Source organism: Poecilia reticulata, chromosome 12 (assembly GCF_904066995.2).
Source record: "Poecilia reticulata chromosome 12, P_reticulata-male-v2, whole genome shotgun sequence".
In the NCBI taxonomy this organism is placed as follows: Eukaryota; Metazoa; Chordata; class Actinopteri; order Cyprinodontiformes; family Poeciliidae; genus Poecilia; species Poecilia reticulata.
The window spans coordinates 17,719,290-17,737,286 of record NC_088841.1 but is presented as its reverse complement, the minus strand read 5'-3'; the positions used below and the strand labels follow the sequence as shown (position 1 = coordinate 17,737,286).

Sequence of the window (17,997 nt, the reverse complement as noted above, 5' to 3'; positions counted from 1 at the left end):
AATATTATTTTTGTATCTCAAATCTACTCGTGTCGGTTTTTCTGAAGGTGAAAAAAGTAGGTCAGTGACTTCAGATTGAACGCACGTGTTTTTGTGCATCTCTGTCAATTTAAATTGAAATGAAAAAAGGCAACGCTTTAGAAATGTTGTGAGAACAATCCACACCATCATGCTTTTCTCTCCCAGAAACTGCTGGTATGATTCTCATTGTGTCTGTGGTCATGGTTTAATGGTTTCCCTTGCGATAGTGAAATGTGATCTTTGGTCTTTTCAGCTTCGTGAATCGTAGATCATTCTCCCACACTCTGCACCCACCACACCATAAGCGAGGCTTCCAAGCTCATTCTGCCCCATGCTGCACTTGCCTGAGAATGATGAAGAACTCATGTCAGCTGGGCTAATACCTGCCAGTGAGAAATAGCTGGGAGGTTTAGGGCTGTTATTATTACAACTCTGGCACACGAGCCCACTTTAGTAGATAAAGTAACTCCTTAGCATGCATTCATGTGCTTTAGGCAGCTGTTCTTGTTCAACTGTAATACATTTTTTTACTCTAATATTTTTATTAAAATGTTCTACAGATGAGGGATTTGGGGGAGGTAGGTAATTAAATGATTGCTTGACAAAGTCGCCTTTCGCATTTACCTTTAAAAAAATTTTGACTTTTTCCATGCCCGTGATTGAGCACTGTTGAGCTGATCCTATGTTGTTTATCATACCCAAACCTAAGCATGATTTACATGTATAAATGCATAACACTATGGGACAAAATAATGTGAATATGAGACAAGAAATAGATTAAAAGAAGTAGAGCTGCACAAATCAGACATCTGATTTCTGTACTCTGTTATTTATAAAGCTTAGACCAACAAATGCCAGTTTTGACTACTGAAAGTCTGGCTAAAAAAACAAACCTGAAAAAGTACAACATGGTAAAGCAGCAAATGGAAAGACTGCTCATCTTTTGTCGATTAACACTGAATACACTTCCATAGAAAATATTCTTTCCTTTCTTAGTTGCATATTACACCTTTTGTGCTTCCTCTAGCTTCATTTAAGCAACTCACATTGAAATGGCTAAATGGAGATGTTCTGCAGGATCTTACAATCTTACATTTGTTCCTCTTAATTTTAAGCCTTAAACGGTCTTAAATACACCCAAATTTGCCACAGTACTTCTTAAACTACCTTAAATTTTATCTTAGCTTTTTTATAGAAAAAAAGCAAACTTCGTTCTATATGTTGTAGATCAGGCTGACAACAAATTATTTAAATTATATTATTTTTCAGCCCAGTCGAAAGGAGTGTAAAAATTGACATTCAGCCTTTCTGCAAACCTTTGAGCCCTCCCCAAAGTCCTGATTGTATTTTCCTGATGCATGCTAAATGTAACTGTGTTGTCAGCTAACCACTAGTCGATATAGTGCGTTCACTGTTCAAAAACGTTTGAGCTTCCAACTAGCCAGTAAAGTTGTAAATCTCAAGAATGAAGTCGCTTTCTGTAGAGTCAGACTAGAAAAATATGCATGCTCAATGTAAAGCAACAACTTATAGAGCAGCATTCACATTTAATTTGAAAGTTTGACATTTTTATGTTTTTGAAAGCGACATGACTTGATACACTACTTTGGAGGATGTGTCCTGATTTGTCCAATTTTAAAGCCTTTCATTGACATTTATTTGCCCCACATTCATCAAACTTTAAAGGATTTGAGATACAAAACCATATCTTGCAATAATTTTCACCCTGCAAAATGAAAGAGTTGTGGTTTATAATTGACACAACACAAGGAGAGACACTCTGTCCTTGACTTTGCTTATAGTAAAAGCATCCCCCCTTGGTGTTTAGAAGCTGTTGGGGGTAAATTATCTCATCCTCCCCTTCTCCTGCTGTGTTTTCCTAATGTTAGGTTACGAACTTCATAATTTCAGTTACAGTTGGGCTCATGATTGCTGTCTCCCTGCATGATGAATGTGTGTGGTCTATTGTCTGTGCTTATTGTCATGAAGGAGTTAGGATGTTTAAGTTCTGTGGTTGCATCTGTCTTCCTGTGTTGTGTTTCCAGTTTTGGACCGTTAAGAGGGTACCAGTGAAAGTTATGACAGCAAACAGATCTGTGATAATGCATTTAATTAAATCATGACCTGGTTCACGCCTTCTGTATTATAGGCTGTCATGTTAAACCTGCTCCCACATGAACAGAAATTACCGACCTACATACCTTTGACACAGTAAACATAGCTGTACTCAACATACAGTACATGCAGGCTGTGCTAAAGTGCAAGCTTGATGTTTGTGAGAATGAGTTAACAAATCTAAACTTCATGTAGACAGAGATAATATATGGTAACCCCCCTCAGAGTTTGTGGTCTGTAAGCTGAACCACAGCATTCTGTGTGACTGGGTGTTGTTCAGAGCTGATGCTCCTGCAATGTTTTGCTCTTACTTGTTTCTCATGAGCAAAAGTGTGACTGTTATCTGCGTCTCTGGGTGTGCTTACAGTACTGAATGTAGATCCGTGCACATTGTGTACATAGTTTTGCAAGTGTGATCTGTTTCTGTGTGTGGAGCTGAGGTTTTTGAAATGTGCACCTAGTTCATACCTAACATGCTAAGCTGTCTTCCTTTGGCTCCCCTTCAAGATCACAGTTTGTGTGATGTGATGCGATGCAGTAAGGTTTGTTTTGCATGCTTTTGGTCGCCCAATAAGCACCAATGCTTAATGGGCGCACATTATCTTTTTTTGTACTCCGTTTGTCCTTTCTTGCTCTCAAGTCATATTAAAGTGAAAGTCCTTGTGGGGTGGGAATGGTCAGAGGCACAACTCCTCCTCCCCTCACCCCTGGGAGCAAAGGGGTACAAGGCTGAAGAGGTCATGGTGCTTGGCCCTGGGAAAGACCTTTTTTTTTTTTTAAAAAAAAGGAAACCATTTAGGGTGGCGGATCACTGATTAGATGTCTTGATAGAAATCAAACAAGAACAGAATAGATGCAACTGAGACAAAAACAGGGAAAACTGATTCACAGCAAGCACAGCAGAACTCAAAGATTAAAGTGGAAACATAAAAAACATTACAGGGATATATCCATGACTTCATTTGCATGTCAAGCCAACTGAAGTCTAGAATATAAATGGAGTGGAAAATTTGACTGACTAGGTTTTTGAAAAAAAAACGAGGCAGATGATGCACTGCTTGCGTCTTTTCTCCATTTCCTCCTCCATCTCTTGGAAGCAAGAGTCTAATCTTTCTCATCGGAACTTCATCCCAGTGTTTTAACTGAAGCCGTGCAGTCTGAGGGGGTTTGCATGCATCCATTTTTTTGTGTGCGTACTCTCTGGAGACTGCAGGGATTATCTGTGGACCAAATACAAGTAAATACCAAGCGCTGTACAAGTAATCTTGATGAATTGGGCTGCTGTGGCCCAGGAGGTAGAGGAGTCAAGCGGAAGGTCAGTTGATTGATCCAATGCATCTTCACATGTTCAAGTGTCCTTCAGTGAGACATCACTGGCCTCCTGCATGTTCTTGGTAGCATGTATTTATTTTATAAAAGTATTTATCATTTGATAACCAAAAACTTAAGGCTATTTTATTTTGACATTTATGAGACTGGTCAAGTGGAAAATATATGAATACTTTTTATAAGAATATTTCCAATAATGGCTGAGAGCCTATTGAAGTCTCTACAGGCTTTACTCAGCTAAAGAATAACATATTTTCCCATTGTTTTTGGTGAAATATTCCATGTTCAGTCAGATTAGATGGAGAGGATCTATGAACAGAAAGAGAAAATCCATTCCATTCTAGCTCTGGCTGTATGCTAAGGATTACCTTGCTGTATTCTTTGAGGATTTTCTCATATTTAGCTACAGTCAGATCCTCAGTCCTGCTGCATGATACTGCCACCACCAGTGTTTAAGGTGAGGTTCATTGTAGAGTTTCAATTAGGGCTAAAAAAGGCCGACCCATCCCTACTCAAGCCCATAGACTGGCCCCATCTGACTCAACTAAATTCACTTTGATCATAGACTCGAGGCCAAAGTGTACCCGAAATATCACTTTAACTAAAATGATACTGTTTTGTTTTTATAGCACAATTTGAGAAAACAGTGCATCTTCTCCAGTTTTTTAAATTTTGCTTGTTTTTCGACCATAAATCTAAACTCTACTTGCATTGTGTATGTTGGACAAAAACTTCAATTTGTTCACTAGCAAATCTCTAATACCTTCTTAGAAAAGTAGATTTATGCTGAGATTAAATCAAAAAGACACTCACTGGTTATTAATTAGAGGTTTCTGACAATAGTTGGTTGTTCTGGATTTTTTTTCGGGGTATCAGAGTGAAGATTGCTGAATACAAATGAGACATTCTCATCTAAAAGGAATATCCTATTCCTAAAAACAACACCAAATAAAGTATTTTATGATTGCTTCTATTAGTTTATTTGTTCAAGTGCTGACCAACCAGCAACAAGAAAAACATAATGAAGGAGAACTTGTGTTAGATTACATAACACTTGTTGGAATCCAAATTTTTAAATATTTACTCAATATCAGAAAGCGATTTGTTGTGTCGAGGATGATCTCCACAGCATTTTTTTTGACCAATCCAGTCATCATAGATTTCATGGGACTGAGTCCTTTCATGTGCACATCTTTTCGAGGTTTATGGCTGTGGGTGTGTGATGGTGTAATATTACTACGGTGTTTGTGTGTTGGTGTCTGTGGTAAGGGTGTAGCCCTTTTTCGCATGGGACAGTGTTATCTAGTAACTGTGGGACTGTTTTTATGCGTTTGTATGTGAGTGAGAAGACAAGCTGCAAGCATGTCCCACTAGCAAGAATCAGGGCTGCATCTCTGTTAATTACTCAATGTCACAGTTCAAGCCACCCGGCATCCCCCTTTGTTGCTGATGGAAACTAGAGGTGAGCAAAGCGCCTGAGTACCTGCCTGTCCCAGTGATCCCATGGACCTCCTACGCACACAAGCGCTCTCTCTCACAGGCCTCCTCAGACGCAGGAAGCCCTTTTCTTTCTTTATTTCTTTCCCTCCATTTTCCTGCTGTCTATTTTGGTCAACTGGTGGCCTGTTCCCACAGTGCTGCTGTTCCCATGGTTATCGCCACAGAGATAGCGATTGGGGTTGGGGAGGGGGTCGGGGTGATGGTGGTGGGGCTTGACAGAGCGGGAGAGACAGCGTTGCTCTGTTCGAAGAGATAGGGGGCCTATGTGACTGTAGGGGAGGTGGGAGAGACGCTGAAATGGGGGGTTGAGGGGGGTAAGGGATGGAGTGTGTGTGAGAGTGTGTGATGTGCAGCTCCCATCAACGTCACAGGTGGCCGGTGAGGATTTAGCCAATATGGGGTTTAGTTTGATTTTTAATTGACTTCGGCAGCGACGCAATTCTTTATTTTAGATTGACAACACGCAGACATGATTGATGTGAAAATGCTATGAACCCCATGTGAAACTTTTTGTAATGTTTGATGCCACTTCCTGAGATACAAAACTTAGGTGTGGTGCAAAAATTGAGGTGGCAGAGGAAGTGGAGGGGAGGGGGAGAAACCGCAAGCTGGTTAGGGGGTGGGCGAGGGCCAGCAAAAGGAGAGTGAAAACCAGCGAGGGTGAGAGGGAGGGAGTCCGGGGCTATGAACGAGGGATGGATTCAGTTCCCACACTTCTAATTACTGTGTCACTGGAGACTGAAAGGGGACTGCCCCTGGCCCTAGGGAATTCGCCGGGGCCAGTCGCAGAAAGGGTGCAGAGATGGAAGAAGGGCAGGGGACGGAGGAGAGGAAGTAAAGGAAGGGTTGAGCGACATTCTCTCCTTCGTCCTCTCTCTTGGTTATACTTCACTGCACTCACACCACAGATGAACCCCTTCAGCGTGAGTCCCCCCACCCCTGTCCCTGTACCCATACACCCCAACCTCTCATCCCCTGCCCACTCCTCCTTAACCCCTCAGTCTAGTCTCTCTTACGCCTTTGTTCTCTGTCTTGTACCACTTCCTTTTGAACCCCCCCACCTCCCTGCTTTTCTAATGCCATGAGCCTCTCCTGCATCTCCTGTTGACATGAACAAGGCTCCCAGAGACACTTTGATGTGAGTTTGAATTCACACAGCCACACACATGCTGGTGACTTATCCAGTATCATTATTACCACTTAACCCCATGCCCTTTTTCCTCTTTTGATGCTCTTGTCTAACTTTACAATAGCCGGTCTTCTGAGTTGTATACGTCCTAATAAGGCTGTTGGATGTGACTGTGAAGAAATTGTAGCTCTACATTTGTCCACCCATGTTCTCATGCGGCATAAACATTTGTGTTTGACAGTTTCATTAAAAGTTGACCACCCTGAGTAAACTTAGTGTTTTGCATTATCATGCATCCCAAGTGATCTGATGATACCAAATCCCATTTACCGTCCCTATTTTACCGACTGTGAAATCACTTCAGAAATCATTCTAGTTATACTTATTAAGCACAGTTCTATTTTTGCCTCTTTATTTCCTATGATTTCATTCAAATCCTAATTATTTTACATTCTATGTTGATCTCCATTATGGTTAGTTTCAGTAATAACAGCTCTTTCAGGTGTTTTACTTGGCACTTCTCAAACTCTTATTTGAAAGTACAAACCTATGCTGGTACTAAGTACTTAATCAGCGGACCGGCAGAGCGACTTTACAAACTGACTTGGTGGTATCGCTCTCTAACACTGACACTTTCTCTGTCAAAAAGCCATGTGGGAGAGTTGCTTCATCTCTGTTCCCTCGTTGCTCTTCCGGAGAGAACAGACCAGCAGCAGCGGCGGCCACCCCTGTCAATATTTACAGTCCTGAATGAATCACTCTGAATTACAATAACATTCCCTGCATGCCTTCACATCAGCAAGAGATTTGGAAAAAAGAAGTGGAAGGAGGAGGAGACCTGGAAGGGTGAAGTATGCAGCAGCAGTGATAAACGTTGAGCGACAGAATCTGCCGGTGGCTCTCCCATGACGAGGCATGCGCCTGCAGAGTCGGCTCGAGCTGATTCGTTCGACGGGTGGAATTTCAGTTTGAGTGTGTGGGTGTTGTGACAGTTTGAGAAGTGTTAGCGCTTGTCCAAGAAAGTCGTGGATGTTGTAATGGTTGGTTGATTGGCTGCAGTGAAAGCATGGGAAAAATTAGTTTATTTAGGCTCTTCGTTGTGTAGGAACATGAGTAAGACTTATGTTGTTCAGGCAAGCAGGAAAGCCATTTAGATAAAGCAAATGTTAACTGACAGTTGAATGGACAGTCTGCATTTTAATTGTGCTTTTTACTACCACTGAGAAAGCACCTAATCAGAAAAGGAGACTGAAACAATTTTTCACTCAACACAATGCATTTTTTGTGATGAATGTCTGTCACAGCATGACTACAAAAAATTTTGTAATTTACATGGTGCCGACTTGCTGAACAGAAGCCAATAAACACTATCAAATTCTCGGTCCAGACCTTTTGGTCTGGTACACAGCCGTACCACACAAATATATATTTTATTTTATATTTTAAACAACCCTCTATTTTGACGTCAGTGAGAGAGAAAATAAGGTCTTTCCGTGCAGTGTATGTAAACATCTGGTTCCTATTTTCTTAGCTGTGCTATGTAGTATCAGGTCAACATGTCACTACTATTGCTGACATGTGATACTATTGCTGATAGTATTGCGATGGTGACTACAGTTAACATATCTTTTTTTTGTACTTTTTCTTTATCACAATGCCGCCACTCGTTTTGAGCTGTTGCATCTTGACTCCAGAAACATCAGGTGTGAACATGCAGGGCATTGAAAGTCAGGCATGGCACTTAAGATACGATATCTTAAGTGGGATAGTGGGAAAACTGCATCCAAGTAGTCTGTTGCAGTTGTGATATTGTAAACACTGATATTGCATTCATAATACCATATATTGTGCAGGTCTGATATAACCTGGATTCACAGAAGATAGTGATCACAAAAACAGCTGAAATTGCAAATTCTTAAGACGCCACCAATCATAACTGCCTTTTCTTTTGAGTATTTTACATATGTACACATTTATTTTGTATTAAAGGAATAACGAGCAAAACCCAAATAAGGTCTGCCTAATAATTTAATCGCATTTTTAATTGTTGTTTTTTTTAATTAGTTGTTTTTGTGTTTTTAGAATAATTTTTGAGTGAGTTTAATTTTCAGCAGGTTACTTCAGCTCTGGTTTTATGACGTGTTTGTGTTAGAGGAACTTCTTTTAGCTGGTGTCTCATAAAGAGTGAAAAAATAAGTAATTTTGTAAAGGATAAGAGGTTAGAGGTGAGGGGACAGCCAGATAAAAGCCACTGGAAAAAAAACAGAGTGGGTAGATGGAGCTTAAAGAAAGAGAAAAAGGAAGAGAGAAGACAAAGGTTTAACTGGAGATTCAGGGAGCAACAGAGGATAAGGTTGAAGGTTGAGTGTGTAAAAAATTAGAATAAACCAAGCATATCCAGCCAGGGGAGAGCATTGCTTCTATTTGTGTCATGGCTAGACTGTTATTTACCAAGGTTTGACTCTTATCCTCTTTATTACTGAGTCGGTAAGCACGAGAATTATGTACTGGACAAACAAAAAAGTTGAGGCCAAAAGAGAGCAGGAAGTATGGTTGAGTAGTAAAGCAAAGAGCTAGAGGAGGTGAGATGAGCAGATAGTCTAGACGTGAAATAACTGTGAAGAAAAAAAAACATGTGCAAGAAATGTGAAAAATGTTGAACATTTCTTTACCTGTAGTTAAAGAAGGCCGTTAAAGATGTACTTTTTGTTCAGTCTTTTTTGGAAGCTAATGATTAAGTACAAAACGAGTGTGTATGTCAAGGTTTTGGTGCATTCAGAAGTACAGCATTTTTTTGCATATTTCTTTATTTTTGCTGTATCATTTTAAATTTATTGTTATTCAATTAATTTCTTTCACTTTAGACACTCCTACTGACATTTATGGGTTTTGGTTCAATTAGTAGCACACATTTAATATGTGCATAGAGAGATGGTTTACCTTTTGTAATGAAACTATTTAAAATGATTGACTTTGGTGGTAAAAAAAAATCTGACTTTTAACAATTAGTTTGTTCCACCTGTCTTGTTGCTTTTTGCTACACAACCTATAATACTTTGTCATATACCTCATTGTCTTTAATATAGCCTACTTATGGGTGCACCAGAAAATCGGGCCTGATTTTCTTAATTTTGGGAGATCTGTTATTAGCTGATAATTGCAGGAGAAACCCATGTTATCCACTGATCTCATCTACCTCAGCAATGGACTGAAAGAGCCTCTCACCAGGTTATGTCTGTGCGTGGTTAACAATAATCACTTTTCCAAGTTGGCGACTTTGTGAATACTATTCAAAATACAAAATCGGAATCGGCAGATCAGACTTTTTGAAGATCGGTTATAGGTGATGGTTGTTTTTGTAAATCACACACTTTCTTTTTTACTTTCTTCGACAATCATTAACTTAAATCCAATAAAAAGATACTAAAACTGCACAATATATGAGAGATTTTTGTAAGATCTGTTTCAGTCATATATTGTATAAGTTATATTAATGGATTTTGTCGCTCTAAATATTTATCTGAAATGTTCTGGTTTTGTGAAAATAATAGAGAAATGGGCTGAAAAAACAGTCGAAGACGGTGTCATAATAGAATAACAAAACAATGTTTCTCCCAGATTAAAGATGGGATTTATTTTGTTTACAGTAATATGAAAATTCTCAAACACACCCCAGCTAAAAAACAAACAAGAAAACATTTTAAGAAATAATGGAGTTCATGCTTGCCAAGTACACTTCCCTCTCATAACAGTTTTTTTTTGTTGCCATTTATATCACCAAAACGAAAAGAAAAAAAATCCAGTTTTGCTGTTAACTCAAAAACTTTTCCAAAATAGCTTTATAAAGTATCCCAACTATTGAAAATAACTAAATTTGTTCAATGAGTATAACACCTGAAGAACCTGTAAAAATAAGTAATTGTTTGCAATTTGAAGTTACAATATTTCATAGGTTTCAGTTTTAAATAGATGGAAGAAAATACTTTTATTTTAGTTTTAGAAATGCAGTTGATGTCTGATCGTGGTATTATATAGTAGGCTGCCTTGTTTTAGACATAGGCTTCATGTAAAATATGGAATTTTATTTTTAATAAAAATAAATGTTGGGAGTATTTGTGTGTATTGCTTCTTAAAATATATAGCTATTGAGAAAATGGTGTACCGTGCATACATACATAAAGAACATAAGTGTAGTTTAATTAATAATTAAAAAAATGAAAACGACTTCATTTAAAGAAGTATGTCTTAGCTGAAATGAAATTATGCTTGTTAAATTTGTAGTGCCTTCTTTACACTTTAGAATAGCTAGATAGTTGTTGTAATAAACAGTATGGTTAGTCCCGTAGGCTCTTTGCTTCATACAGGTGAGATGAGTGTGTGAATGAGTCAGACAGGGGAGGGTGTGCTGCTTTCCTGTGAGAGCTACATGCTGATTTTTTTTTTTTTTTTTGCATCTTCCGAGTTACTGATAGGTATCTGAGTGTCTGTAAGTGTGTGAGTGAGGTGTGTCAGATGAAGTTGTGTATGATGTCAAGCCCAGACAGGCTCCACTCTGGTCCAAGTTTAGGTTGCTGTCAGTTTGTAGTGATTAGTTAACAGAGTTAGTAATTACCTCAGTCTGTCAGGCTGAGATACAGACCAGATACCAGTAGGATATTGTGGGAAAGTGCATTCAGAGGGTCTTTTCACTATCTTCCTCAGTTTCCTGCTCCATTTAAAATTGACCTGTTGCTGTAAGGCACAGGTGTCAAACTCCAGTCCTGGAGGGCCACTGCCCTGAAACTTTTAGAAGTGCCTCTGCTGCACCATACCTGAATAGGATAATTAGGTCATTAGCAAGACTCTGGAGAACTATCTAGACAAGAAGGAGGTAATTAAGCTGTTTCATTCCAGTGTTTTGTACCTGTGGCACATCTAAAAACTGCAGGACAGCGGCCCTTGAGGACTGGAGTTTGACACTACTGGTGTAAGGAAACTACACCTTCAGGAGGAATTTATATCGAAAAGATCTTTATGGGGTATATTTCATGATCTAATCTCTCACTAAAGAGAAATCTTTTTCTCATTTTACTTTTTAAGGTTTCTTTATTTGTTCCAATGCCTTTTGTATGAATTATGGATGGTTATAATTCTACAAACGTTTTGTTATGGGATCAGAAACCTGATCTGGCTTCGGGTCTCTAAATCCATCAAAAAGGCTTTGTGGTCGGTTATCCTGTCGTAAGTTCACAGAACTTCCATCTTTGAGTTACTTTTAGATCCTAAAAAAACTTGAGAACATCCCATAGGAGCTGTAAAAACTAAAACGGGTTATCAACCAGAACACTATAAATACTACATAACTATGGACACTTGTCTTTTTTCTTTCTCAGTGTTTAAAAAGGTTAAACAATGAGAGGGAGAAAAACGATACAAATGCCATCTCATTAGTAGGCATCCTTATGCAAACCGTTTTTATGGCTGCTCATAAAATTACATTTTTTTGGGCAGTATTTAATTCAGTTTAACATTCAAAAACTGTATCTGTTGCACTTTGCAGAACAGTAAACACAACACAACATTTTCGCTGATATCATCATGCTGGTGTGTCCTTTTGAAAACTGACAATCTATGTTTTTAAATATGATATTATACTAAAAATACCTAAAAAGATACAAGTAGGAACAAAATATACATAAAAAACTTAAGTCTCTAACAAGGATAAGTTATTCTGTCTTAACAAACTGATTCTCATAAATTCATACACTGAATTCCTCAATTTCTGTCAGCTGGTAGCAGATCAGTCTGTTCTTTATTTCCCAGTGATGCAGACAACACCAAGAAGTAAATCCTGCACATCATGTGTTTCTAATTTGTATCTCCGTGTTTTGACTCGAAATGATTCCACTCTGTATAGCTTGGTACCAGAAACAGCCCATCCCTAAACTAAAAGCAGGCACCTCAGTAGAAAGACCAAAAGCTGTTGTTGCTGCTGACTCTGCAACATTACTGTGCCATTTTAAAATTCAATGTGCTATTCTGCCCAATATGAAGAAGCAACAAAGACATCCTGAGGCTTCTCTCCTTGCTGGACAATGAAGTGATGTCTGTCTCAGTAGGGCTTGTAAATCTCAATGATTTCACAGCGTCAGCAGAATTTTCTGTCTCCTCAGCAGAATAAATCAGTGATGGCACAGTTTCCCAGACATGGGATCATGGGAACAACCTTTCTCTCTTTTTTTTTTTTTTTTTTTTTCTTTTTAAGGTTATTTTGTCCTTTGCTTTCCTGGCAGCACAGTTGCAGCTTTCAGAAAAAAGGTTATGTTTTATACTACAACATAACCTTTTATGTTGTGCTGCGGTTTGCATTTTTTTTAAACCTCTTTGTGCTTAAAATTTGCATACAAACAGAAATTGAGGGAGATTTTCAAGGAAATAGAGGTACATTTTTTTCCCGCTCCCCTCTTCTTCCCACCGGTTCCCACGCTGCCCCTTACCTGACTAACCACAGTTTGAATCAATTTTCCAGCCCCTGATTGGTTGGTTGAACCATGTGACTAATGGAGCACCGCCTTTGGAGATTGGTAGAGGATTTTCCCATGGGAGCTGCCTACAGTGCAGAGAGAACGTGTGTGTCTGTCTGTTTGAGCACGTTAGGGGGAAAATAATCACCCACCCCCTACTTTTTCTGTCTCCTTTCATCTATCCCCATTTTTTCCCCCTCTTTTTTTCCATCAACTTCTATCTATTTAGACTCAGCATCACACATTAGTCACAGTATGTCTATACTGTTACTTGCTGAAGAAGCAGAAAAGGTGTAATATATTTTAAAGCAGAATTGGAAAGACATTAAATACTCCTTATGTTATACTAATAATACTAAATTAAAGCCATAAGTAATATAGCTTAGTTTGACCGTTTCTATGAAATAAAGAGCGATTCAGGGGACACATGCACTTGGAGAACATGGAGGCATCACTTCTATTAATCGTGTCAGGACCGACAAACTAAAGCCACATGTTGGTTTCAGACATAATCTGAAGTATGTGAAGACATCCAAAGTTTGACTTTTTTTTAAGTAGGTTTGACAAATCTGTCAGCTCAGGTTTTACTGAAGCTACATGGAAGAAAACAATTTGTGTTTTAATGTGCCATCTCATGGCAGCTGCATGTTTGGACCAGACCAAAATTTTGTAAGTAGTCCAGCAGGGTTTTGTATTGGGTCTCAGATTTAATGTTCCCAAGTCTGAGCCTTTAAGAGCCTCACATATGGGCAGATTTTCCAGACTCTTAAATTATATTCCATTAAGGCTTATTCATTGCTTCTGTCTGTTTCTACTGATAAAACTGTCTCATTGCATTTAAAATCTTCTTAATGTTATTGACTACCAGCTTCTTCATCATGAGAGAATCTATATTTGAAAAAGTTTGACCTGGATTTTCTAAAACGACTTTGAAGTGAGTGGGGTGTAAGAGCATGTTCCAGAGTCAATACATTTCAACTTAGTTTATTCTTAATTTAATTTATTTAATATTAACGATAATTTATTCTTTCCTGTTAAAGCTCCAGCATGTAACTTTTTATTAAAAATATATATATATATATTTTTTTTTTTACGTTTCTTAAAACTATCACCGTGTTGTCATAGTATAACATGAGACAAATAATCTGTAAATAAAAAACAGAAAATTGGGCTCCTCTGCCTCCTCCCTATCGTTCTACTGCCATCCTACTGTACCAGAGCCAGCAGGAAGGTCTTAATGTTGTTAATCATCTGCATGTATGTGTTGCTCAATGTGCTAATGGCAGAGAAACAACTCAGTGTTAGAAACACATCAATAGCAGATGAACAGGGAACTGTTCATTCTCAGTCACCAGTGGCCATGCTTAATTAATAGCCTGCGCATTTGTGGCAGGCTTCAGTGTGAGGAACTAGCTGTAGTGCAGCAGAGAGCAATGGGGAGGGTGTGGTGATTGACAGCGCTAAGTCCTCCTGACACTGATTAGTTGTTTCTGACAGAGCTGCGTATTTCTGCAGATGACAGTAGGACCACAGGGATAAGGCAGAGGAGCTTGATTTTTTTTGTTTGTTTGTTTACAGATTATCTGTCTCATACTGTCAGGATCAGCTGATGGTTTTAACAAATATGTAAAAAAAAAACAAAAAAAAACATACTGCTGGTTTTAAGTAAGTTAAAATCTATTAAGTCTTGAAAAGTCCTAAATTTGACTAAAGCATGTAAAATGCTAAAGACCAACACCAGCTGCAACCACTCTTTATTTGCAGGTGTCTTTTAAAATGACTGACATGATGTGATTAGTTCAAATTAAAATAATTTCTCTTCATACTGAACTTAATTGCGTATTAAATCATTCCCGGATTATAGTTTTCTTGGTTTTGAAGAGTTACAGAATATGGGCATTGCGTGTGTGAGATGTGTGTTTGTCTGCCAGTCTGTGGTTCAGCCTTCAGAGTTCAGAGCAGGTCCTGGCATGCTCCAAGCTGGGAAACTTTGAGCTGAACAAATAGCTCGCTCTGTCGTGCTGGTCGCTGCCATCGTGCCCATATGTTTGTGCGTGTGATGCAACTTTTGAGCTCCTTCTCAGCTCTTCTGGTTGCGTTTTTTTTTGCTGGTTTGTGTGTGATGCGAGGCAGAGTGAATAGGATGCACCGAGGGAGAAGTAAACACAAAGCAGACACCTCTGCTGTTCCCACACCTCCACTGTCTCTTACAGCTTTCTCATGTCCTGACCTCAGTCACCACAGAGGCAAACACCGCTCCACATGTGCACACAGAGGAGACGACCTGCTTTTGTGCTGAGTGGGCGTAGTCTCCGAGTTCGCTCCTGTTTTTTTTTTTTTTTTTCCTCCAGGTAAAGAGTGACAAGGATTAAGCAGGCCTGTTAAGGATCTCTCGTATGAGCCAGATTTGATTTACTGCCCACTCCTGACTGGAATGCTGTATACAGGGTGGAGCTCAGGTGTGTTGACAAGGTTTTTAGCACTGACGTGCTGTCAGAATGGCTCACAGACAAGTGTGTGTTCGTGTTGGGGGGCTGGCAAGCAGGAGGTCACTAATGTCCCACCAAGTGAGACCTTTACCAAGAAGGAGGACAGGCCAGCAGGAACGTGTGAAAATCACTCCGGCGTAAAGGGTGTCTTTACTGACACGCTAACACCCCGACTGGATCTTTGAGTAACACTTACACCCTTTCACACCGGAGCAACAACCTGGGAAAACGTCTGATTCCTATCGACGTGAAAGGGTCAACACTAGTGAGCGGGCCATGCAGTCTTGCTGCCAGATAGTTTAACATGCCTGACACTTTGCTTTGAAGCTAAGAAACATCGCTGAGCTGAGCCTTCCTGCTACTGCTGAATCTGCAGGGAAATTAATCTTTTACATCAGGCTGTGTACAAAATTTAACATCAACACTTTCATGTTCCACCCACTGAAGATGGATCACTGGCTGGTGATATTTTTTTCTAGTTCTTGGCTCGCATATTATTTTACCATCTCCAGTTGATTAACATACGTTATCATTTTATTTTACCAAAATGTGGTTGAAACCGATAAAGCTGTGATGATGATTTGCTTTTTGGATGAAGTAATTTTAATAAACATGGATATAATTTTATTTTTACCTTATTTTTATACTGTATCAATCAGTCAAACTTTATTTAAAATGCAGCATCAAAAATTGTTTTGCAGTCATTGAAAACAAACTATCACCATAAAGTGGCCTATCAAATAAAAAAAACATGACAAAATATGAATTAGGATGATAGATTTACATAATCATTTTTATGCATTTGTTACCGATGAACATTTAAATGTCCTGATCAAATACTAGCAGGAAACACTTCCTTTATTATCTGAGGAAATCCTAAATAAATAAATTTCAGATTGTAGTAATGATCATTATTGTATAATTCTATACATTGCTTGATAAACATAAAAAATAGTGAAGAATAAAAGAATTCAACTAAAAATAAAGATTAATGTAATAAAAAAAATAAAAGCAAAGCAACTTAAAATGGTGTGTGACGGAAATTTAGTTGTAGTCTTAAAACCTGGCCAATAAATTCATAAAGGGGGATTAAAATTAAGTGAACTAAGCACAAATCTAACAATATTTCTAAAAAAAACAAAACATGAATTATTGTTAAAAGTGAAAGATGAGCCAAATTAAGACCTGAGTAAAGAGTCAATTTGTCTTTAAGAACTATTCTAAATGTGAAAGGAAAAATCTGTTTTCAGTTTATTTCTAAAAACTACAACACACTCAAAAGTCCCATATGATCTTCAAGTTTAGGACAGTTTAACAACACTTCTGATAAATAAGATGGACTGGACCTGTTGAGAGCTTCTTTAAATGTTGAACAGCTATATGAATTAACTATTTAAAGGCCTCTTTGTATCCCACATTAAACAATCCAAATACATCTAATTTGGAAAGATAAACAACAGGAATATGTGAAATACTGTATCCTTTTACACCAGGTTATTAAATGTGTCCCTGTGGTTTTGAAGCAGATTCTTTCTCTCATATTTCAGATCTGTTGCTCTGCTTTTTCTCCAGGCTTGTAACAGCGATGAATATGTGTCCATTCCCAAAGCTGACATGGAAACAATGCTCAAAGAGAAAGGTATATTAAATGGAAATGTGTTGGTGGTTATATTATATTGCGTTGAATTTAAAATTTAATAGTTAATTCTGTTTTTCTTTTCCAGGATTTCTGCAAGATCACAACACCAGCGACTACATGCTTGAGAAATCCTGTCAACAGGAAGAGCTGAGGCCCGATGACACCCTGACCCTCAGCGTGACCCCTGAGCCCCCCAGGTACGCCGCTCAGTGTCGCTGGGCCTCCCTTTCAGGACTGGACCGCGACACCATGACCTTTCCCGGGGGGTCGCCCATTCAGCTCCACACTGTGCCTCCCGCCTTGCTGCAGAGGATACCCCTGTTCTATGTCTGCACCAGATGTGGCAAGGTGTTCTGGGAAGGCTCTCACTTTGGCCGTGTCCTCTCTTTGTTCCAGGAAGTCTTACACTTAAGAGAAAAGGATCACATCTCAGTTGCCGGGCCATTCAATTGATGGAGAGCTGCTCATATTTATATTTTATATTGGTATACTATTTGTATTATTTGTGGATAATTCAGTTCTCTGCTCAGGTCCATGTATTTATCTTTCATGCAGTTTGTGTCTGATGAAGGACTGCCAGCAGTTCCAAGCCCATGAGTTTTAGCTGATAGTTTTAAGTTACGTTGTTGATTTTTGACAAGAAATTGTGCCAGGAGATTAATCCTGGCACGGTTTCTTTTTTTTAAATTATTATTATTGTTGTTATTATTTTAGTGCAACAAAGACTGATTTGTTTACAATCCTAGCTATTTTGTCTGGGGTTTTTTTTATCTGAATGTTTTTATTTTTGATTGTTTACAGTAGGATGTGTAGAATTTTACTTGAATTTGAAACTTTTTTTCCACTTTAAAAGGTATAGACTGCATCCTTGTGTATTGGGACCTAACGATTTAAATTAAATTAAAATGTTGAAAAATCAAGTCTTTAATGGTTTTTATTCAGTTAAGCATCTCAAGTTCAGAACTATATGCATACTTACATGAATTATGTGTGTGTCACAAGTATTTGACTCCCTCCTTTTGGGGAAAGTTAGAAAATACAAGGATGAAAATTGCTTGGTGTTTCCTCTTTTGGACAAGATCATGCACGATCCCTATAAACGCTTCTCTTTAGCTCACCTATAAGATTTTCTGTTGTATTAAGGTTAGGAAACTGAGATGACAATGAGAGAAAGCCAATTTTATGTTTCCAGCATTTGAAACTAAGAGTCCTTTATGACATGGCGTTTAGAAAAGAAACTGGGACACAGTATCACAGATCCTCCTTCGTACT

The 17,997-nt window shown here is 38.6% G+C and overlaps 1 protein-coding gene across 5 annotated transcripts in view; it reads left to right on the top strand.

Annotated features, from left to right (window-relative positions):
* The window catches only part of exd3 (exonuclease 3'-5' domain containing 3), a 46,230-nt gene extending 28,585 nt beyond the window's left edge, over nucleotides 1–17,645 (top strand). For 4 of the 5 annotated variants that reach the window (XM_008423985.2, XM_081613564.1, XM_008423984.3 and 1 more), the window contains 2 exons: nucleotides 16,659–16,725; nucleotides 16,811–17,645. In XM_008423985.2, the coding sequence (XP_008422207.1) occupies nucleotides 16,659–16,725; nucleotides 16,811–17,178 (435 nt within the window). In that variant the 3' untranslated portion in view covers nucleotides 17,179–17,645. The remainder of the gene's footprint in view (nucleotides 1–16,658; nucleotides 16,726–16,810) is intronic. The other variant, XM_017308009.2, reaches the window with a different exon arrangement.
* Nucleotides 17,646–17,997: the final 352 nt, after the last annotated feature.